We start from the raw sequence: 22,785 nt of genomic DNA on the forward strand, positions 1-22,785 counted from the left end.
GAACCGGGAAAGTTGACACCCTTTCCTGGTTTTTGACCAATGCATAATATTATAACAAATCCTGTAGATCTTGGTTAATGTTTCTACATTTTTCTACATATTTTAATACATTTTAATAGTAAAAGTTGTACACATTAATGCAGATTAATATAAGATAACAATGAATATAGTCTATGATTATAAATTAGCATGAACCAGAATTAACGCATGCTATAAAAATATTTAACTGTTAGCGATTTTTTACATTACAGGGATAGTTCACCCCAAAAAATTTAAATTCTGTCACCATTTACTCAGCCAAACAATTGATGGACCCCATTCATAGTATAAGTCAATGGGGTCCATCAACTGTGGTTACCCATATTCTTCAAAATATCTTCTTTTGTGTTGCCTTGGCTTTTGGCTTGCCAAAATATTCAACAATATTATTGATCAGGCTTACTTAAGGTGCACGTGACGCAATTTTCTTCTAGAAACAAACTTTGTTGTATTATTATCATGTTATCACTGTGAAGCTGCTTTGCTACAATCTGTATTGTAAAAGCGCTATATAAATAAATGTGACTTGACTTGACTTCAGCAGAAGAAAGAAACTCATACAGGTTTGGAACAACTTGAGGGTGAGCAAATGATGACAGAATTTTCATTTTTGGGTGAACTATCCATTAATATGTTCTTCAATGGCTGTATTTCTGCAGTCCTGTCATAACTCTCCTGTACAGCAGGGGGCAGCGGAGCACTCGACTAGTCTAGACGTAGACGAAGAAATGTTTGTGTACATGTGATATAAAACAACTTGAAATATAGAAACATCATTAATTTATTTGCTCATTAATTCGGCGCTACAACATCATTATCATGGATCGCGTATGATTTTATCTCTATTAAATTATTGTAAAAGTAAACGACCGGTCACTTTGTTTATAACTAGTGCTTGTCAGATTTGACTGAATAATGTTTAAGACGGTGTCATATGCTGTTTTAGACTTTGAACCCAAAACGCATCCAATAAACTCCTCTAAGAGCTTGAAATAAGCAAAAACAAAAAAGGGAAGATTTGACATTCAGAAGGTCTCATAATACCTGTACCAAACTTTCACAATGCCAGCCATGAAGAAGAACAGCAGTGTGAAAAGGTAAGACTTGAACTGACATCTCTATATATCTTCTATCATAAGAGAATACGAGAAATACAGCTGTTTTTGTGATGACATTTTGAGCCCTACATGTAACTAGTTGACTTGAGGTGTGTGGATGTGTTTTTTCCCCAAGACCAAAGCTGGACTGGAGGTTTCTGCAAAGGTTCTGCAGCATTCTGAAGATCCTCTTCCCATCCTGGTCCAACCTGAGTGTCCGGATGTTCATGACGCTTCTTGGAGTCACGCTTTCAGGTAATAAACTTTTAACATCTGGACTGGCTTTTTTTTTTTTGTCTTCTCTTTGTGTTTTTTCAATGTATTTTTCTTTTCTTTTAGTCCAGCTTGTGATTTATCAAGTGGGTCTCATTCCGAGTCAGTTCTACGAGGTTCTGTCTGAGAAGAGCTATGGGAAGTTCAAAGATCTGGTGTTGTTTGCGGTTCTGCTCATCCTGATTAATTCAACCGTGAGTTTGGTATTGTATGTACAGTAGTTTTCTGCAAGTCACTTCAGGAAACAGCATCTGCTAACTAGTTGTAACCCTTGTATTATGTTAAAAATCTGTGTATGATTTTTATATTAGAATATGTCACAAGCAATGCAATGATCGTGGTTTCTATTCCCAACAAACTGAACATGGGTGAACTGATAATAATAATGTACACCTTCAATGCAGTGTAAAATAGCTTCTGCAAAATGTCACAATATTTGTTTCCATATCATTCAATAACAATATTTATCACTATATTAATTTACCAGTAATGGGGAAGGAAATGCAAATATCATAATCATAATATACATTTTGTTCTAAATGGCCCTTATGGCCCTAAATTAGAAAAAGTCAAAGAAAAAAATACTTGTTATTAACCAGTATTTCTGATAGGAGAGTTTAATTGGCTAAACCATAAACTCAAATATGGGTTAAATTGAGCTGCAACATAATTGATGGGCTAAAGAGGTTGTACTGCATTTGTGATATGTAAACTGTATATTGCTTTAGATAGAAGTGTCAGCTAAATATCCAATCAAGGATTCATAATAAATCACTAATCAATAATATATCTGTTCCTCAGCTGAAGAGTCTAGACCAGTACATCTCCAGTCTGCTGTATGTCAGCTGGAGAAAGTCTTTAACTGAAGAAATCCATAACACATACTTCAAGGGACGCGTTTACTACACCCTCAACATACTGTGCAAAGACGTCGACAACCCGTAATGTATTCACACAACATTTGTTTATGCGGTTACACTTCAGCACTTAAAGGGATAACTAACCCTTTAAGAAGACTTAATTAAATCTAATGTGTTAATGGTTTATTTTGTGTCTGTGTCCTGTTAAGAGACCAGCGCATCAGTCAGGATGTAGAGAGGTTATGTAAGCAGATGAGCACCATGGCGAGTCGACTTCTCATCTCTCCGTTCACTGTGATCTACTACAGCTATCAGTGCTTCAACAGGTCAGAGAGATGCTTGTGTGTTTGTGTTCTGTATAATATAGGATGTGATCGTATTTGCCAGTATTCATTATCATCAGTGGCCATTAATGGCTTTAAAATATTCTGGACACTTTACTTAAAGCCTTTAGTATAATACATTCATTTAATGCATTAATTATGCTTTGTAATCATGAATTGTATGATCTCATGAATAATTGTGACCACAGTTATAATACATTCTAATACTTATTCTATTCATTGTTACTCATTTAGAAAGTATAATGCATTAAATCACATGACAAACAACACATTTTGTCACAGTGTCTGGTTTGAGTTCCCTGGGTCACCACTAGATGTCCTCCTTCCCCACGGTGTCTGTCACATTCTGAACTACATTCCCCACGATCCTTGTTCTTCATTGCACTCAGCTGTCCCTTATCACTAATCATTGCACTCAGCCAATTCCCCATTAGCATTGTCATTTCCCTGTGTATATAACCCTGTCTGTTTTAGTATGTGTCACTGAGTCCTTGTATTTTCACGCCACTTCCGAGTTCTGTTCTTGCCCGTTTGTCTTGTGCCTGTTTATGTTGGATTGCTACTTTGGTTTTGACCCCTGCCTGGACTGGATTTGAGTAACGGATTTCCCTTGATAAATATACATACTGCACTTGGATCTTCTCTCTATTTCTTACGTGTGGATCGTGACACATTTCAGATGTATGCATTTTAACTTTGGTTACAATTATTTATGAAAAGATATAATGCATTAATATCGTACATTATCAATACCTGTATAATGCGTTATACATAAAGGCTTTAAGCAAAGTGCTACTAAATACTCCTGTATCTTTTCATCCCTCTAGTTTTGCATTGAAAGATTTGATAGGATAACTTTTTCTTACCTTGTTGGTGCTGCAGTGCGGGCTGGATTGGATTTGTTAGCATCTTCGGCTACTTTGTGGTTGGAACCATCGTCAACAAGATCTTGATAGGACCCATCGTGTCCATGCTGGTTGAGCAAGAAAAGCTGGAGGGAGATTTTAGGTAGACCTGTACAAAACAAGAGAAATATAATGACATTCAGAGAGATTCTAAAGCAGACAGCACATACTGTATTATTAGTTGCCATTGCTCTCTGATCTTTTTCTTTGAATGAATGCAGCAGTATTTCAGCAGTTCTGTTTTGCTCATCTCTTTCCAGGTTTAAACACATGCAAATAAGAGTGAACGCAGAATCTGCCGCCTTCTTCAGGTTAGTGTGCACTTTCAGTATTTCTTCCTGCATTGATCAATATATTTCTCTCACATACTATCAAATCACTGAGCAGGAGAGCATTTGTTGTGTTTTTGATCAGGGCAGGGAAGGTGGAACACATGCGGACCGACCGAAGGCTGCAGATGCTCTTATCCACTCAGAGAAGCCTGATGAACAAAGAGCTCTGGCTTTACAGTAAGACAGCATTCAGAAGATTGTACAGTATATATAAAATGTGCAATATTCCTCACTATTGTTACTGAAAATAAGAAAAATCTAATTTCATGCATTTAACTCTGAACCGTCTTCAGCCAAAAAGTGTAATTTTGCAGGCATTAAGCCGCCTTATCAACCTATTTTAAAATAATGCAGGCTTTCTGTTCTGTTCTCTACAAATGCTTATTGTTTTGCTTCTTTAAAGTTGGGGTAAACACCTTTGACTATCTGGGCAGTATCCTCAGCTATATAGTCATCGCGATCCCCATCTTTGCTGGACAGTATGACGGCCTGACACCTGGAGAACTGAGTGCTCTTGTCAGCAAGGTGAGTTCCTTAAAACTGTATTTAATGTGGCTGAAAATGAAAGGTACAGTAGAGTAGGCAATTTCAGAGAGGCTAGCAATTGCGAGCTAGCCTTGAAAGCATAAGATCCCACCCTCCCTTCAGAGCGTCTCCAAAGCCACGCCTCCTTCAAAACACATGACCACATGAAACACATAACATTACAGTAATAATGAACATAAACAACTTAAAGGTCCTATTTTGTCAAAACTGAAATTTCCTGGCTTTTTTCATGATAGCAGAGGTCTAAGGGCTGTGAAACTACCGTATAAGTTTCAAAACAGTCAATTTACAGACAAATGCACACAGCCTGCATAAAGTAGATGTGCCTATTCACGAGCCGTTGTGACTTCCGTATAAATGTGATGTCAGAACTACTCAGTCACCGCCTTCAGCCACCACCCCAACCAATGGTGGGTCACTCAGAAAACAACAAGCCAATCAGAAGAGAGGCTCATGAATATTAAGTAGACAGGCCAAAATCGACCTGTTCTTGGCAGAGCTCTTGAGAAAGGAGCTGTAAAAATATATTGAGATTGAGGTTTTTGGTACTTATACTGCAAATATATATTCTTAAGCACATCAAAACCTAAAATAAAACTTCACAAAGGTGTACAATATGGGACCTTTAAAGAGGTCTGACCTGTACCTCTTGACGGCTGCAGGTTGATTTCGGCGTTGATAGTGTTGCCATTGAAACGCATTAATTCGAGTCACAAACCGAGTGTAATGTCACAGGTTTCCATCTCTTCCAAATTACAGTAGTTATGGTGTGAATGCAGGATAAGCTCGTTGTTTTGGTTCAGGAGGAACTGTAAAAGGTGGCTGCTGTTTCATTTGCGGTGCTCTGTGACTGACGCCTGTCTAAGGGGCCAGAAAAACACGAGACGCGGGCAGTGAAATGGGGAAAAAACGCAAGGTCTCGAGACGTGTTTTTTAAAAATTGAACTTCTTTTAACTTGAGCGCCACATTTTAAGAATGCCGTGTCATGCGTGAGACGCAGCAAAAGATGCGAGCGCAACAGTCGTACATGTCTGTCTAGCGCGTGTTTACATTGAAAAATAATGGAAAAGTAGCGCAGTGGAATCGGAAAACGTGTTCGGTGTGAACGGCCCCTAACTCTGCATAGCATGAAACAAGCTGATGACGTGTGATGTTTGCGTGAGCAAGGGATGAAAATACATACATTGACATGCAGGTCCAAATGCAATGATTGGACGAACATTTTATGGTCCTACGCCTTCAACAGACAATACATATAAATACATCTTGACCACTTAACTTAGTGATTGCTATCAGAATGTGAAGAGACTTTCAACCAGCATTTCAAAAAATGTTTCTGTAACTAATCGCCTACCGTGCCTTTAAGACAAAAACAAGTGCTTCTACTCTGAGTGAATCTCGGCTGTCCACAATATGTTAACCACGTCACGTGTCTCTTTCAGAATGCTTTCGTCTGTATCTATCTGATAAACTGCTTCACCCAGCTCATAGATCTCTCAACCACAGTGTCTGATGTCGCTGGATACACGCACAGGTGAGATGCACTGAGATTGCTTAAAAGCACATTTTATTGTGCATCAATATTATGACTGCTTATTGGTTAGCTAAAAAATAGTCTGCTTTATCTTTCTGTTGGTTCCAGAATTGGAGAATTGCGGGAAGCGATGGCAGACATTGCCAAGAAACAGTGTGACTATGAGTGGTATGATCCGCTGTCAAAGGATGAATCTTACAGGTAATTGAATGATTGAAATTGAAACGGGTAAATTAAACTAATTGAAAGTTGTTTAGATTTGTTCACATTATTTCAAGACTCGACACCGAGATCTAACCCAGATCTAAAAGAGTTCCTGGTAGTCCAGAATGAGCAGTGTTATAATTTTAGTATCAATGATATACTATTACAGTTTTTAAATATTTTGATTCTATTTTTAGATTTTCGGTTTTCATTGTAAAATTAATTTTTTTTATGGTTTTAGTTAACAATAATAATTTTGCACAGTAAATGCTATATCTTTGTGTATCAATGCATTAATCCATGCTAATTCATTCTAGCAATGTGTTAATTCATGTTAGCGATGTGTTAAAACATGCTAGCAACATGCTAATTCATGTTTGCAATGTGTTAAAACATGTTAGCAATATGCTAATTAATGTTAGCAATGTATTAAAACGTGTAAGCAATGTGTTATTTCATGCTAGCAATGTATTTAAATCTGCTACAAACATGCTAGCAAAAAAAGTTTGTACCAATGAAATTTACTTTCTAGCTATCATCGTTGCAATCTTGTTAACAATCATAATAATTCTCTATCAGTGATCGGGAGCTTCACAGTGTCCCAGCAGACGCGGCGTTTGTGCTGGATCGTCTCTCCTATAAATCACCCAGATCAGAGGAGCTGCTGGTGAAGGATCTGACCCTAAAGATCAGTCAAGGAATGCACCTGCTCGTGGTGGGAAACACAGGAACAGGGAAGACCTCCCTACTGAGGGTCCTCAACGGCCTGTGGGAGCCATGCAGTGGTACACGACAGAGATGACAGGAGATAAAATGATCAGATGAACAAATCTGGATCGTTGAATCATACTGCTTTCCTGTTTCTCAGGTTCTGTGGAGATGACCACATGTTTTGGACCGAGGGGTGTGCTCTTCCTGCCACAGAAAGCATATCTCACTGATGGCACTCTTAGAGAACAGGTGAGAGAAGAAAACATTTTTTTTTTATGCAATTATGCAGAAATTTACATAAAATTTTGTTAGTAAAAACAATTATTGAGAACAATAATGTGCTTATGTCATTTTGATAGTGACACTAATTTGCTGGCTTTCTCTTGTAGGTTATCTATCCATTAAGTGATATATATCCTTCCTCAGGTACAGATTTACCTCATTAAAAATATGCAAAAATATGTAAATATGCATTATTTAAATAATATAGCTCAAATATATGCATGTAATGTACTTTGTGTATGAAATGTGTTATATAAATAAACTTGGCTTATTATATTAGCCAGTTCAAACTTATCAAGATCTTGAAGACGTTCGTGAGCCAATTAAACTACGCACTGCTCATAATGAAGATTATGATGACATTTCACACTTTTAACCAATATAAATTCTTCTTCTAGGGTCTATAGATGATGAAAGAATATTAAAATACCTGGAACTTGTTGGTTTGGTAAGACTGATCTTCCTCTTTATAATTTTCTGTCTTTTAAAGCTGTTTTGTAAGTGTGTTTTTTTGTATGTCAGTCGAATCTTCTGACCAGAATCGGAGGACTGGATACACAAGTGAACTGGAACTGGTGAGAAATGAGTATTAATATCTGGATATGAAAAATGTGGGTGTTTTAAGAACATAAAAATGGGATTCCCTCGTTTTTTGGTTTTTTTACAGGTATGATGTTTTATCACCAGGAGAAATGCAGAGGCTTTGCTTTGCTAGACTGTTTTACTTGCAGCCCAAATATGCAGGTCAGTTCCTGCATAGTCTCGTCAGATTTCCTGTAGTTTTAATAGCTATAATCAGTCAGATTAGTCTCATTCATGTGGCCTGTGTCGTGAGTAAAACATGCAGTTTGATTTAGTACTGGATGAGGCCACGAGCGCTCTGACGGAGGAGGCCGAGGGTCAGCTCTATAAGGCCTGTAAGCAGCTGGGAATGACCCTCATCAGTCTGGGTCACCGAAGCACTCTGGAAAAGGTGACAATATGTGACCTTTTCACATTCACCAACACAACACCACAAACATTACTGTGAACTTTTGTATGGCCTCTTGATAGATTTTTTTTTTTTTAATGTGTGCTCTTTAAACAGCATCATGATGTCATGCTGCGACTGTGTGGAGGTGGCCAATGGGAGCTCACCAAACTCAGAGAGGCGTGAACCTTCAGACTTACACTATAATGAAGAAGATATTGGTCCGGTTTATGGTTGTGGGTGCATCCATCCTTGAGACCCTAGAGAAATCTATGTTGTAATGTTTACTTGACAGCATACTGTGAGTTGTTGATGCACTAATACTGGTTAGATACTGATAGAGACAAATGTTTTTGTTGTTGATGATGTTGTTATGCAAGTATATGCTACTTCCTTCAACCTTTATTGGTTGTTTCTTGCCAAACGGATTTGCAACACAAAAAAAAGGGATTGCTGTAATGAAGAACATTTAAGAGTATTTCAAAAAATAATTTGATAATACATGCCTATAGAATGTATTTCAAATATATATTTTATAAATATTAAATATTTTATAAACATGACTGATATGAAACTATTAATGGCGAAACAAATGTCTAAATGTTGATTTTGGTCATATGTGTTTTTTATGTACTTCTAGTGTTTGCTACAAAAAAGTGCAATTTCTCTGCCTGACCAATAGAGGGCCAACATTTTCCAGCCACAGAGCTGAATAACAATTCAGATCCATTAATAATATTGCATGAGTTTATTAATCTCATAAGTTAAAATATTAACTAGCTCTCTGTTCCTAATACATACTGCATTAATTCATTTGGGCAGTGAATACTTTAATAATAATAAAAAAAATCTCAAATGCATTATTATGTATTTGAATATTGATACAAAAGTATTTAGCACATCCGCAAAGACATGCACAGTTGGAGGAAGTACAGGAGATGATGAAGAAATGTACCACTCCACATGCAGTGGTATATCTTGTTGCTAAAACACTATATATTTGGCTCAGAGTTAAAATTAGCAAACTTTCTCACTTTATATGTTTAGAAACAACTTCTGTTCTTATGTATTTATAGTATTCTGTATATATATATATATATATATATATATATATATATATATATATATATATATATATATATGGCATACTTTACATCCTCTGGCGACAGTGAACTGTATTTATCTTAAGGGACTTGCAGCAAGATGGAATATATCTGTTGCCCTGTAGGAGAACATGTAAAGTAGTTATAGAGTTTAAACAGAGCTAGTTCTTCCACGAAAGAAACATGGCATAACCAGACATTTAGCAAAAGCAAAATGATCCCTACCACCAAAGAGTTCGACTGATCCCACTGCTTGAGTTTCAGGCAGTTTTAAATGTGAGCACAGCCTATCTGCTGCTGTCAATCAACAGGCACACTGGAACAGATAACGGGAAAGGCCCACTATCCTTTCAGGAAAATATGAGACAACCAGTAGAAGAATAACCAAACCGTCACAAGGGTTTGTGAGTGTGTCCATTATTAGTAAATTGAGCAATGAACAAATTCCGATTAATCAGAACTTAAATATTTTTTTATGAACTGAGGTGAATTGAAACCTTTGAAATTTGATTTGACTTTAAATCTGGGCTGCTTGAATTCACACTGGAATTTGAAGGATTGTTCAAATATGAGTTAATAAAGGAAAAGGATATAGTCAAACCAAAAATTATTCAGACACCAGATATAATTTTTTTTATTTTTTCTAGTGGGTGCAGGACACTATAGTTCATTTATGTAAGCGAGGATAGCAAAATAAAGTAAATTGTGTATATTATACCCACAAATTCGTCATACAATTACAATTTAAAATCATGGTTTTCTATTTGAATATACTTTCAAATTTAATTTATTTCTGTTATTTCCATCAGCCATTACTCCAGTCTTCAGTGTCACATGATCCTTCAGAAATCATTCTAATATGCTCATTTGATTCTCAGTTATTACCTGTGTTGGAAACAGTATTTTTTTTAGAACCTGTGATACTTTTTTCAGGATTCATTGATGAATAAAAGGTTAAAAGCAATTATTCAAAATAGAAATCTTTTTTAACAATATAAATATTTACTATCACTTTTTATCCATTTATGATGTGTATATATTTTTTTTTATTTCAGGTTAATCGGGACACTTTTTGCCATTAAGATGACTGGGAAAAGTGTCCCAATCAACCTGTATTCACCCCTATACAGTATTTCCTGCTGGTCACAATTGCACAAGTATCTACTGCAATAGCTAGTAATTACCTTGAGCCCATCGAATTTAACAATAATCCGCAGTTTGTGACTGCATAAAGTAAATAGAACAATAGCCTTTTAATACCTTAAAAAATAGCTTGGTACTTAGTTGGTGAAACTGTCTAAACTGTTCAAACGGATTGCCATACAGCAGGTTGCGTTGAGGCTGTTCAACAATAACAGTTCCTTCACCTCAGTCACACATTTGCTCCGGTAAGTGACGGATCTATTTTGAACGGGAGGTTGGACAGAAAGAAGAGCGTCACACAGAAAGCAAAGACACTGGGGGATAAAACACACTGTCCTCCTCCTCTACAGTTCACGGAATTTACCTGTTTTCTCGCGGATATTTTCGCATGCCAGTATCGGATATTTATGAACATCTGCACCGGTTTATACCATCTAGCCCGAGGAGAAAAAGGTAAGAGTCGTTTTTTTACTTTTTATTTTACGAAAATCTGAAAGGTGAAAACTTTTAATCTGAGGGAAGACTTCACTCTCGTTTTTTAAATGTTTTTATTTTATTAGAGAAACGAATTGTTTGAATTGATTACGTTTCTTTATTATTTGTGTCGCATTAAGTCTAAATTTAAACATTAGGCTACATTGTTTTAATTGAGAAAAAGATTTAAAAATATATATATTTAAAGAAAGATCCAACCAGACGAAAACGTCTGTCGCTCTTTGAAACTAAATTTATAGTACAGAAAAAATGCCATTGACAAAAACATACATGTCCTATCACACAGCAGGTCGGATCTCTTCTACAAATGGACATACTGCAGACAGAGCCCGACAGCTGAGGTTATTTTTGGGACAGGCAGCTTAGGGTAGTGAGGTGTCAGAGATGGCAAATGTCATGCTTTTCAAATATCAACATCCTTTTGTTTAATATTATAATACTGGGATTTCATCTCATCAGTAAAACTGACTTTCAGTGGTCATATTTCACTAGATTAACCACTGTCTGTTGGAGGTAGTGGATGTAAATTGTTGACCTTTTTTTTAAAAGATGTAGGGCAATAAGAGTATTGTTGCTTGATATATGGTTTTCCAGGTTCTTTTGTATTTGTTATTCTGTGTAAAGTTCTGTCAAAAGTGGACAATGTATATTTTCCATGGTTTGTGGCTTTGTCCATTTGCTTTGAGGTCATCTATATATTACTGTTCCCCAAAACATTTAATAAATAACTTTTAGTCCCTTTAAATTAACAGTAGTTGACCAAATATATTTTCCCTGAATTTTGTTGAACTTGCATGCATGAAAGTGTTCTTGTGTAACACTGTGGCATTATTACAGCATAACATGTGGATGCTTGTGTAGTGTCACCTGACAGATACATAGAAAAAGTTGGATTCTCAAAAAGGCCATACTTGTTTTAAACCCTTTTAAACTCTAGTCATTCAATCAACTATTATCTATACTTATTTGTGGTGGGGAAACAGGAGAGCTTTGAGTGAGCATCTCTAAAAGTAGGCATCTCTCATGTCTCAAAATGTCTATTTCAGGATCCTTGACATGGTTATTTGTCATTAGCAGATTATACAAACTGACTTACAGTATACTAATTCCAGAAACATTCTGGAGTTGGGTAGCGAGATATAATGGTGACAGGGTGCAAATATGTAAAACTTTATAATCTCAAGTTCTTATGTTTCTCCTCTATTTATTAAACACAACGTGTTCTTTTATTAAAGTGTGTTGTTTCATCTCTACAGAAAGCAGTAATGGATCAGAATCTATTTGGTGGGGCTCCACGCTTCCTAACTCGACCCAAGGCCTTCTCGCTGAGTGTGGGACGAGATGCCTCCCTCAGCTGCACTATTGTTGGAAACCCTGTACCTGTAGTAACCTGGGAGAAAGAAAAAATGCTTCTTTCTGCTGGGGGACGCTTCAAAACAGTTGATGATGGTGACGTTTACCGACTTACCATCTATGATCTAACTCTAGAAGACAGCGGTCAGTACATGTGTCGTGCCAAGAACAATGTCGGAGAGGCATACGCAGCTGTGACCCTGAAGGTGGGATTGCCGGAAACTGTGGTAGATCGTGCTCCAGTATTTACAGTGAAGCCTGTTTCCACCCGTGTGGGTCTAGGGGGTGATGTTACCTTCTATTGTCGTGTGGCAGCCCATCCAGCACCTAACTTTGACTGGGAAAAGGATGGCCGCTACCTGGGTGAGACCAACCGCATTAAGGTAACCTCAGAAAATGAATCCAGCTCCTTGAGGATCCAGAGCGTCAGGAGCTTGGACAGTGGTACCTACACCTGCCGTGTGCAGAACTCCATTGGCCGCTCTCAGTCCGCTGCCACTCTGGTGGTGGACCTTCAAGATACTCGTCTCCTGAATGCAGACAAGAGCACATCCCTCCTCTCGCAAATGCAGAAGCGGAAAGAAGAGATGCGAAAGGATATCTCTTTCTACCGCACCATGGAGAGTTCCTCAACATCATCTTCCAAGATCACAGAGGAATTTGATCAGGAGCAGAGGGTTTCGGCCTTAACCAGCATGTTGCCCAAAGGTGTGTTTACCCGAACATGCACTGTGACCGAGGGTAAACATGCAAAGCTTAGCTGTTTTGTCACAGGCCATCCCAAACCTCAGATCATCTGGAGGAAGGATGGGGGGAACATCAGCGAGGGCCGCAGACATGTTATGTATGAGGACCAGGCTGAGAATTTCATCCTCAAGGTGCTCTACTGCAAACAGAGCGATAATGGGCTGTACACCTGCAATGCATCCAACATGGCTGGACAAACCTATAGTGCTGTGCTAGTGATTGTCAAAGGTAAGAATAATGTCTGGAGGTATATATATTTGGTCAATTTATGCATCTTAATTGATCCATTTGCTATTAGATTGAGTATTTACAGTCAGTGCAGTCAGTGCATTCTGTTTAAACTTAGATTTTTACAAGATGATGTTAATGTGGGCCTTTAAAATCTTTCGTCTATTGTTTGAGGCTTGCAAACTTCCATACACTGACATAGTCCTTTCTGGGGGGAGTAATTAATTCATTAGTGGCTTGAACAACCAGATGCATTCATACTTAGCTGAGGTGGTCTTTTCCTAAAGCTATAGCCAATCAGTAAGTGACAAAGGGCCAAATTTACTCAGAGCTTGCTCCACCGCAAACCCTCTTTTGGCATAAAAAAAAAATACTGTCAGGATTTACTAATGGCACGCAGTGAAAAAAATTGGCACTGAAAAGGTGTGGACAGGTTTATTTTTGCGGCTGAATTTATTGGATACACATTTGTAGGAGTTTCCCTTTCAGACGCAAAATTTATGGGAGGAGAGTATTTAAATGAATCATACAAGGTGATTTACTAAGGTTTACGCTAGTTGATTTACTGGTATTTGCTCCATTATTTAACGCCGCAAAAAAGCATGCTTAAACCAGACGCTAATTTGCACTGCTCTTGGTAGATTGCGTTGGTCATTATGGAAATTATCCGGCTGCATCTGTGTTCTAATATGTGGAAAGTTTTGCGCGTGATTTACTGACGATGCAGTAGATCACGCGCAAAACTTTCCACTCACATCGACTCTTTTTGGTAATTTTGCTTTCATGCTAATTTGCCCTATTTAGTAAATCTGCTAGGCGCAGGCTAACTGTAAATACCCTTTGGTTATGTAACAGAATACATCTTAAATTCATAATAAAAGTGAAATCAGGATGAAAGTTTCCCTTTAGAACTACACAAGTACAGCGGTTTACAAAATCATGTATCAGTCGGTTAGTATCATTATTATAGAGTCTGGCAGATAGGACCACTACATCAGCACATTAACTACCGTGTTAAAATACAGTTGGTCCTATTAAACCACCAACCTTTAAACTGAAATTGTATCAACTAATGACAGTCATCTTTGCCTTCCAGCTCATTCTCTGCTTAGCAAAGTGCTTGCATGTGTTCGAACAGGGTGTTGCATTACAACTATTTTCTGCTGGTGATGATTAGTTCACAGTTGTTGTAATGGCTAGTTGCAAACTCACTTCTGACGCCATTATGTGGGTGACTTTCCAAGTGATGTCTTCAGGGTTTGAAACATTGATCTGTATCCAAATACTTTGTTAACTAAGCCTACATTAAGACAATGATTTTCATAGATGTAAACGTTTTGTATGTTTACACAGAGTTCTAATTTTAGCCAGAAGTGTAGCAATAGTATTTTCTTACTTTGCTCCTTGGTCTTAATCTCGACTATCATGCCACAGGCACCTTAGAGAAAGGTCACAGAAACTTAGCCGAATGCCAGTCCACCATTGCAGTACAAAAAGCAGTGACGCCCCTTTGTAGGGATTAAGAGGGTGAAGTTCATGACATTTGTTTTGTGTAAACATGTTCAAATTTCAGATGACTGACTTGGTGGTAAAGTAGAGCCAATGGCATAGGCCTATCTGTTGGATAAAAACATATTAAACATCATATAAAGTCTAAAATGTATTTATTTAATTTGATGGCCAGCTTTATTCTTAAGACGTATTCATTGCTGATGTCACTTGTTTAAGACGTTATTACACCTAGTTCATTTGAGGCACTCTGAAGTGGTCTTGTGTCGAAATAATGTGAATACTGTGTATGATGTAAACACCCCAAATAATCTCAGGCCCACCTAAAAAGACCCACAAACAAACTATAGTTGATGATTTGGTTTGAGTATGGTTCATTAATTGGTACATTTGTGATCCACTTTTAAGTTCACATACATTATGAACACCAAAAGCACTGTGGTCCCATGCAGCGGTCTCCCATTCTGGTTCACTTTTATATGAACGTTGCACTTTTAATGAAGTTTGGTGCATTTGAGTAGTACTATATCTGGAACCACCCTAACCGTTATCATTGTCTTCTTGAAGACCTAATCAATATGAAACCACAAGGAACCAAATTATGACTGCCAGCTAAAAAGAACTTACTGTGTATGTCTTCTGTATATTCACTATATTCTCACATGTCCTTGCCAGAGCCAAAGATTCCATTCAAGAGAAAGCTGCAGGATGTTGAGGTGAAGGAGAAGGAAACGGCAACACTGCAGTGTGAGGTACCAGTGTCGGAAACAAAGGCTAACTGGTTTATGGAGGAGACCCGTCTGGAGGAATGCACCAAGTACCGCATGGATGTGGAGGGGACCCTGCGCCGCCTCACTATTCACAATGTCACCACCAACGATGATGCCGTCTATATCTGTGAGATGAAGGAAGGCAGTCGCACCGTGGCCGAACTTACAGTGCTGGGTAAAATCTTTGAGAGGAAGCCCATCACCACCATTCCAATATGGTTTATTTTGTTAGCTTGAATGATGATGGATTACTTGTGATGTGATGTTCTTTCTGCATTTTCAGGCAATATCACTAAAAAGCTGCCGAGGAGGACAGTGGTGCCGGTTAGCGATACTGTGATCTTCTGTGTGGAGCTGGAGAAACCAGTAGATGATGCATACTGGACCAGGAATGGGGAGAAGCTGAAAGAGGACTCCCGAATTATTATCGCCCACATTAACAGACAGTACACACTGACCATTCGTGAATGTACCGCGGAGGACTCTGGTGAGGTGGCCTTCATCGCCCATGACTGTAAGACCTCCACCCGCTTCTCTGTCACAGGTGAATACATTTGTAAATCCACTACCTTTACAAAAGATTTTACAAAAGGTTTTTTGCATTCTTGTGATTCAAAAACATCATATCTGCCACAGGAATCACAATTTTATGACACTACAGCTACTATGTGATGGTATTCGTACTCCATTTCTTTGATGGAGTATGTGTGGAAACAATTCAACACAATTGCTTGTGACATTTACAGTAGAGAGATTCTTTTTCTTTAACCTTATTAACAATAATTTAAACTTTGACCTCAGCACCGAGGAAACACCCTCCAGATCCCCCAGTTGAACCAACGGTGCGGAACAAAACAGATTCATCGATCACACTGTGCTGGTCTCCACCGGACAGTGAACGACCTGTGCCCATCACCGGCTACTTCTTGGAGCGCAGGAAGGTTGGAGCCCAAACCTGGGTTAAAGTCACTAGCACGACTGTGTCTAGCACTGAATATACCTTCAGCGAAATCCCAGAGGAGGCGAGCTATCAGTTCCGTATCTCAGCGGTCAATGATTTCGGTCAGAGTGCCTACTTGGATGTTCCTGGAACATTTTATCTTGGTAAGAAAGGCTTTGTTGTTTGCTGTGGACAGTCATAAAATACACTGACTGGCCGAAAAAAAAAAAGTCGCTGTTTGGATTTAAATTGGCAATTGCTTCAGAGTCTATGATTGGATCATTATTGCAGTGATTATTGTGGATCTATCATGTAATATGTTTGGGAACAGTTCTTTTAACCCTAATTGATGGAGTGTGTAGCTTTTCATTTCTTAAACAACCATGTAGGAAGACACATCATGGCCATATTCCAGGATGACAATGTCAAGATTCATCAGGCTCAAATTGTGAAAGTATGGTTGAGGGAGCATGAAGAATCATTTTCCATCAATAGGTGCATCCATTTTTGGTCAAGATCTTGTATTGACAATGCAATTCAAGCATTCTGTAAAGTCTACAGCGACTTTTTTTTGTGGCTGTGTATAAACCAATATAAAGTTACATAAATCAGTATATTCCAATAAGTATTTTGGAATTTGTTTGATCAGAGCCCACAGCGTCAGTGAAGACAGGCCTGGTGAGCTGCTGTGCACATGCAGACGAAGAAGCCACCTTCACTGTGGAGCTCTCGGGCGTATGTTCTGGCTCCTGGACCATAAATGACCGAATGATCCGCAGTGGATCTGAGTATCTGATCACACGCTCAAAGACCACACACACGCTGGTCATCAGGGAGGTGTCCATGGCGCTGAACGGGGCACAGGTCAAGTTTGTGGGTGGCGGATCTCAGAGCGTTTGCACGCTTACTGTGACAGGTAAGAAAGGAACAGTTTCTGAAAATTAAAGTACAATAACTTCAACAATGTTCCTGATTTTTTTCTTTCTTGATGTTCTATAGCTGCACCTTCACGTTTCACCAGTAAGTCTTCTCAGGTTGAGGTATTTACTTTCAGCTTGCACTCCTCTGCTCAGATGCACACAGAAGTGTCCGACTCAAGTGTCAAGGTGACAAAATGCATGTTTTTTTGTCTTGAAAAATCCAAATAAAATGTTTAAATATACATTAAGTATTTAACGTTTTTTTAAATGCTTGCTCCTATCGGAGTTTAAATTGTATTGTCAAACAAGTGGCACAGTTGACTTAGAGATGCATTGCCCTTACAAAACATACAAAATCCAAATATCTACAGTAAAAGATGTGTGGACATGATGGGTAATAATAAGTAATTTTTTTCTTTTTGACAATTAACTACATGTACTGTCTGTGCTGCAGGTTGTTTGGATGAAGAATGGGAAGGAGCTGAGGATGGGTAAAAAATATGAAGCCACAAGTGTGGAGCGCAAACGCATACTGACAGTCCACAACGTGGACCTTGAGGACGTGGGAATTTATGAATGCATGTGTGATGGCGATAAAATGTCTGTCCAACTTACCCTTAAAGGTGAAACAGCCAATTTTTCTCTTCACTCACTGACCTTCAGTTACTTTAAGCTTTTTATAGCCTCTATTTCCAACTAGCCTCTATTTCTGTTTTAGCCTCTCTTATATATATTTCAAGGTTAAAATTATATTAATTATACAATTATTTACATATATGAAAATGGAAAAATTTTTAAATATAAGTGCGTGAATTTCCCAAGAATTAAAGTCATTGCTGAGTAGTCAGTGCTTCGTATATATCCCAGCTTAGTACAGAGATTTCTGAGTGGATAAATGGTGCAAGCGGTCAGTGTTGACAGCTAGGAACAGCTGAGCTCAAGCTACTCAACAGGAAGTGTTAGAAGATGTGTTTTAACACTTCTGCTTAGCACTCATACACTCTCAGGTATCATATATTAAATATGCTTTGGGGTGAGATGAGTATTTATGATGTGTTCTCAATGCTATTTAAGGTACTACTATATATATATAAAACTATTAGGATACAAAATTTGGCTTAACAGGATGTACAATTTATATTTAATTTAGCTTGATTTTTGGAAATAATTTAAGATGATACTGATATCATATTTAACAAAACCATTTTAATAACTATATTTATTATTGAATTTTGGGAACATAATATTTAAGCAGTTGGTAGCTGCATAAACCCAATTATAAATGCAAATAGCCTCACATAAAGGCATAAAAACAACATTTAAAATATTTTACAGTAGAATTACATGTATTTTATCTTTTTTAAATATAAATATAAATTTTTCACTGTATGGTAACCAATAATTTTTTTTTTACAGCAGCATTTTATATTATTTTTCCATTGAAATGATTAACATGATCAATGCAAACTCATATTTAATATACATGTTCCTGACTGTTAATGTAAATGTAAATCAGGAGAGTTTCAGTTGTCACATCTGTTTGTTCGTTTTTTTGTGTGTCACAATTCAAATGGACAATGGATGTGACTATATCTTGCCATGTTTGATATGTTTTCTATAATCCATTTCATATTCCTAATCATGTTAAAATTACAGAGAGGTATGGCATCTAATCCTCCATTTTACCCTAACAGAAGAACCAACTAAGTTTGTTAACAAGCCGAGGACTCAGCCCCAGGAGAGTGATGCTCTGGTGGGCGACGTGGTGTTGAGCTGTGAGGTTGCTTCTCCTGGAACCGCTGTTGTGTGGAAGAAAGAACAGATAGAAATAACGGAGGACAAGAGGACAACTTTTATGTCTCAAGGGACGCAAAGGAAGCTGGTCATCAGGGGTGCCAAACAGAGCGATGAAGGACACTACTCGTGTGAGACGGCAGAGGACAAAATGACATTCCTGGTCAAGATAAAAGGTAAGACTATGCGCTAATTAGTCTTAAACTAAAAATTTAAATGAGCAGGATTAATCAGACATGCCACAATACCTAATTAATGTCATAACTTTATGGTTTTTTGAACAGTGAAGCTAAACGCTAAATGCTCCTACAGCTAATAAATGATTTAATAAGTGAAATTAAAAGTTATAACAGCCTTGTAAAAGTTATATTAAACTTTAGCATGTCATTTATCATACCATTGTCAGATCTTACTGTGGACAGAAATGGTCCTTTGAAGGTACAGCTCTTTCCAAGAAGTATTGTTTGCAGTCTCAAAATCTAACCTTGAATACAAAAAATTCTAGATTATTTTCTGGTTGTTGAAATTTGCACATAACATTTATTATTAGTCCAGTGTGTTTTTGTCCATCTTGGAGATGTTTGAGATCTTTTTGCAGTGCTGAACTACATATTTTTGTCCTTTTTAGAAACTCGGGCTGCTTTCTCCAACAAAGAATCTTATCAGAAAGAGGTGAAGGTTTCAACTTCCCAGAAAGCCACACTGAGCTGTGAAGTTTCTGATGCCAAAACTGAGGTGAAATGGTTTAAAGATAGCAAGCAGTTGATCTCCAGTAAGACTGTCAACATGGAGTCAAAGGGCAAGAGCCGTCAGCTGGTGCTGGAGAATGTGGAGAAGAAGGATGCTGGAGAATATACCTGTGAAGTTGGGAATGAAAAGCTGGTCTTCAAGATTCGGGTGGAAGGTAAGAAAAACATGCCAGTGTTTTGTCTTGTTTTTTTTTAAGGTTCCATTCACTCAAAGTTTACATAAAACTAAATGTAGTTTCTGATACTGTATTCCTAAATATTGATTTCTGCACCAGACATTCAAGCCGCCTTCTCCAACAAGGACTCCTATCAGAAGGAAGTCAGAGTAGCAGTTTCGCAAAAAGCCACACTGAGCTGTGAAGTTTCTGACCTCAAGACTGAGGTGAAATGGTTCAAAGATGGCAAGCAGTTGAGCTCCAGTAAGACTGTCCACATGGAGTCAAAGGGCAAAAGCCGTCAGCTGGTGCTGGAGAACGTGGAGAAGAAGGATGCTGGAGAATATACCTGTGAAGTTGGGAATGAAAAACTTGTCTTTAAGATTCGGGTGGAAGGTAAGAGCAACATGCAGTGTTTTATCTTGTTTTTTTATTATTTATTATGGTTTGTTTTTTAAGGTTCCAGTGACTTAATCAAACATGATCAAAGCAAAGTTTACATAAAACTGAAAGTAGTTTCTGATTCTATATTCCTAATTCTTGATTTCTGCCCCAGACGTTCAAGCTGCCTTCACTAACAAGGACTCATATCAGAAGGAAGTTAAGGTTACAGCATCCCAAAAGGCTACACTGAGCTGTGAGGTTTCTGATCTCAAGACTGAAGTGAAATGGTTCAAAGATGGCAAGCAGGTGAGCTCCAGTAAGACTGTCCACATTGAGTCAAAGGGCAAGAGCCGTCAGCTGGTGCTGGAGAACGTGGAGAAGAAGGATGCTGGAGAATATACCTGTGAAGTTGGAAATGAAAAACTGGTCTTTAAGATTCGGGTGGAAGGTAAGAACAACATGCCAGTGTTTTGTCTTGTTTTTTTGTGTTTTTTTAAGGTTCCAGTGACTCAATCATACATGACCAAAGCAAATTTTACATAAAACTGAAATTAGTTTCTGACACTATATCCCTGAATCTTGATTTCTCCCCCAGACATTCAAGCCGCCTTCTCCAACAAGGACTCCTATCAGAAGGAAGTGAAAGTTTCAGCATCCCAGAAAGCCACACTGAGCTGTGAAGTTTCTGACCTCAAGACTGAGGTGAAATGGTTCAAGGACGGCAAGCAGTTGAGCTCCAGTAAGACTGTCCACATGGAGTCAAAGGGCAAGAGCCGTCAGCTGGTGCTGGAGAACGTGGAAAAGAAAGATGCTGGCGAATATACCTGTGAAGTTGGAAATGAAAAACTGGTCTTTAAGATTCGGGTGGAAGGTAAGAACAACATGCCAGTGTTTTGTCTTGTTTTTTGTGTTTTTTTAAGGTTCCAGTGACTCAATCATACATGACTAAAGCAAATTTTACATAAAACTGAAAGTAGTTTCTGAAACTTTATTCCTGAATCTTGATTTCTGCCCCAGACATTCAAGCCGCCTTCTCCAACAAGGACTCCTATCAGAAGGAAGTGAAAGTTTCAGCATCCCAGAAAGCCACACTGAGCTGTGAAGTTTCTGACCTCAAGACTGAGGTGAAATGGTTCAAGGATGGCAAGCAGTTGAGCTCCAGTAAGACTGTCCACATGGAGTCTAAGGTCAAGAGCCGTCAGCTGGTGCTGGAGAACGTGGAGAAGAAGGATGCTGGAGAATATACCTGTGAAGTTGGGAATGAGAAACTTCTCTTTAAGATTCAGGTGACAGGTATGGAAACATCCTTGTGTTTGTCTATTGGCTTGCTGTTTTTATTTTAGTTTTTTTCTTCTTTATGGAAGATACCACAATTACAATACAGTAAGTCAACAAAGATTAAGAAAGCCTACTTTAAATATAACAAAGGGGTTTGATACAGTATGCCTTGCATCTGGTCAAAAAAGCATGCCACAAGATATAGATACAACTATTTATATACTTTTCTTTCTTTAAGAAGTGGTACACTTATAGGCAGAAAATGTGTTACCTGTTTCAGTCTGCAATGTCATTTGTTTTTGTTTTTTGTGGAATGATTTGCAGTTTATGATGTATTCCTACATTTTCAAGTATAGAGTCCTTGCAGTATCTGTTGTTTAATATTTTGAGTGATATAATTGCCCAAAGAGTATTGTTTTCTGATATTGTCTAATGCCCAACCAGACATTCAAGCCACCTTCTCCAACAAGGACTCCTATCAGAAGGAAGTGAAAGTTTCAGCATCCCAGAAAGCCACACTGAGCTGTGAGGTTTCTGATCTCAAGACTGAGGTGAAATGGTTCAAGGATGGCAAGCAGTTGAGCTCCAGTAAGACTGTCCACATGGAGTCAAAGGGCAAGAGCCGTCAGCTGGTGCTGGAGAACGTGGAAAAGAAAGATGCAGGAGAATATACCTGTGAAGTTGGGAATGAAAAACTGCTCTTTAAGATTCAGGTGACAGGTATGGAAACATCCTTGTGTTTGTCTATTGGCTTGCTGTTTTTATTTGAGTGTTTTCTTCTTTATGGAAGATACCACAATTACAATACAGTAAGTCAACAAAGATTAAGAAAACCAACTTTAAATATAACAAAGGGGTTTGATACAGTATGCCTTGCTTCTGGTAAAAAAAAAAGCATGCCACAAGATTTCATTAATGTGTCTTTATAGATACAACTATTTATATACTTTTCTTTCTTTAAGAAGTGGTACACTTATAGGCAGAAAAATGTGTTGCCTGTTTCAGTCTGTAATGTAATTTGTTTTTGTTTTTTGTGGAATGATTTGCGGTTTATGATGTATTCTTAAATGTTCAAGTATAGAGTCCTTGCAGTATCTGTTGTTTAATATTTTGAGTGAT

The 22,785-nt window shown here is 38.0% G+C and overlaps 2 protein-coding genes across 15 annotated transcripts in view; both read left to right on the forward strand.

Annotated features, from left to right (window-relative positions):
- The first annotated feature begins 745 nt into the window (after positions 1 to 745).
- On the forward strand, positions 746 to 8,703 carry abcd4 (ATP-binding cassette, sub-family D (ALD), member 4). Its single transcript, XM_082183373.1, has 19 exons — positions 746 to 1,136; positions 1,273 to 1,391; positions 1,476 to 1,603; positions 2,211 to 2,350; positions 2,479 to 2,595; positions 3,496 to 3,621; positions 3,779 to 3,829; positions 3,933 to 4,027; positions 4,254 to 4,375; positions 5,840 to 5,931; positions 6,040 to 6,132; positions 6,715 to 6,920; positions 7,004 to 7,095; positions 7,236 to 7,272; positions 7,527 to 7,576; positions 7,651 to 7,703; positions 7,796 to 7,872; positions 7,986 to 8,101; positions 8,216 to 8,703. The coding sequence occupies exons 1-19, from the start codon at positions 1,102 to 1,104 to the stop codon at positions 8,282 to 8,284; spliced, it is 1,818 nt and encodes a 605-aa protein (XP_082039499.1). The 5' UTR covers positions 746 to 1,101; the 3' UTR covers positions 8,285 to 8,703.
- A 1,768-nt stretch (positions 8,704 to 10,471) lies between these two features.
- obscnb (obscurin, cytoskeletal calmodulin and titin-interacting RhoGEF b) overlaps positions 10,472 to 22,785 on the forward strand; it is a 57,349-nt gene continuing 45,035 nt past the window's right edge. For 13 of the 14 annotated variants that reach the window (XM_082184063.1, XM_082184069.1, XM_082184071.1 and 10 more), the window contains exons 1-15: positions 10,472 to 10,797; positions 12,096 to 13,167; positions 15,352 to 15,621; positions 15,730 to 15,990; positions 16,248 to 16,550; positions 17,036 to 17,302; positions 17,386 to 17,492; positions 17,761 to 17,929; positions 19,001 to 19,276; positions 19,729 to 20,004; positions 20,125 to 20,400; positions 20,561 to 20,836; positions 20,984 to 21,259; positions 21,406 to 21,681; positions 22,111 to 22,386. In XM_082184063.1, the coding sequence (XP_082040189.1) occupies positions 12,105 to 13,167; positions 15,352 to 15,621; positions 15,730 to 15,990; positions 16,248 to 16,550; positions 17,036 to 17,302; positions 17,386 to 17,492; positions 17,761 to 17,929; positions 19,001 to 19,276; positions 19,729 to 20,004; positions 20,125 to 20,400; positions 20,561 to 20,836; positions 20,984 to 21,259; positions 21,406 to 21,681; positions 22,111 to 22,386 (4,372 nt within the window). In that variant the 5' untranslated portion in view covers positions 10,472 to 10,797; positions 12,096 to 12,104. The remainder of the gene's footprint in view (positions 10,798 to 12,095; positions 13,168 to 15,351; positions 15,622 to 15,729; positions 15,991 to 16,247; positions 16,551 to 17,035; positions 17,303 to 17,385; positions 17,493 to 17,760; positions 17,930 to 19,000; positions 19,277 to 19,728; positions 20,005 to 20,124; positions 20,401 to 20,560; positions 20,837 to 20,983; positions 21,260 to 21,405; positions 21,682 to 22,110; positions 22,387 to 22,785) is intronic. The other variant, XM_082184074.1, reaches the window with a different exon arrangement.

The sequence above is a fragment of the Leuciscus leuciscus genome (genome assembly GCF_965113295.1).
Source record: "Leuciscus leuciscus genome assembly, chromosome: 11".
Lineage (NCBI taxonomy): Eukaryota > Metazoa > Chordata > Actinopteri > Cypriniformes > Leuciscidae > Leuciscus > Leuciscus leuciscus.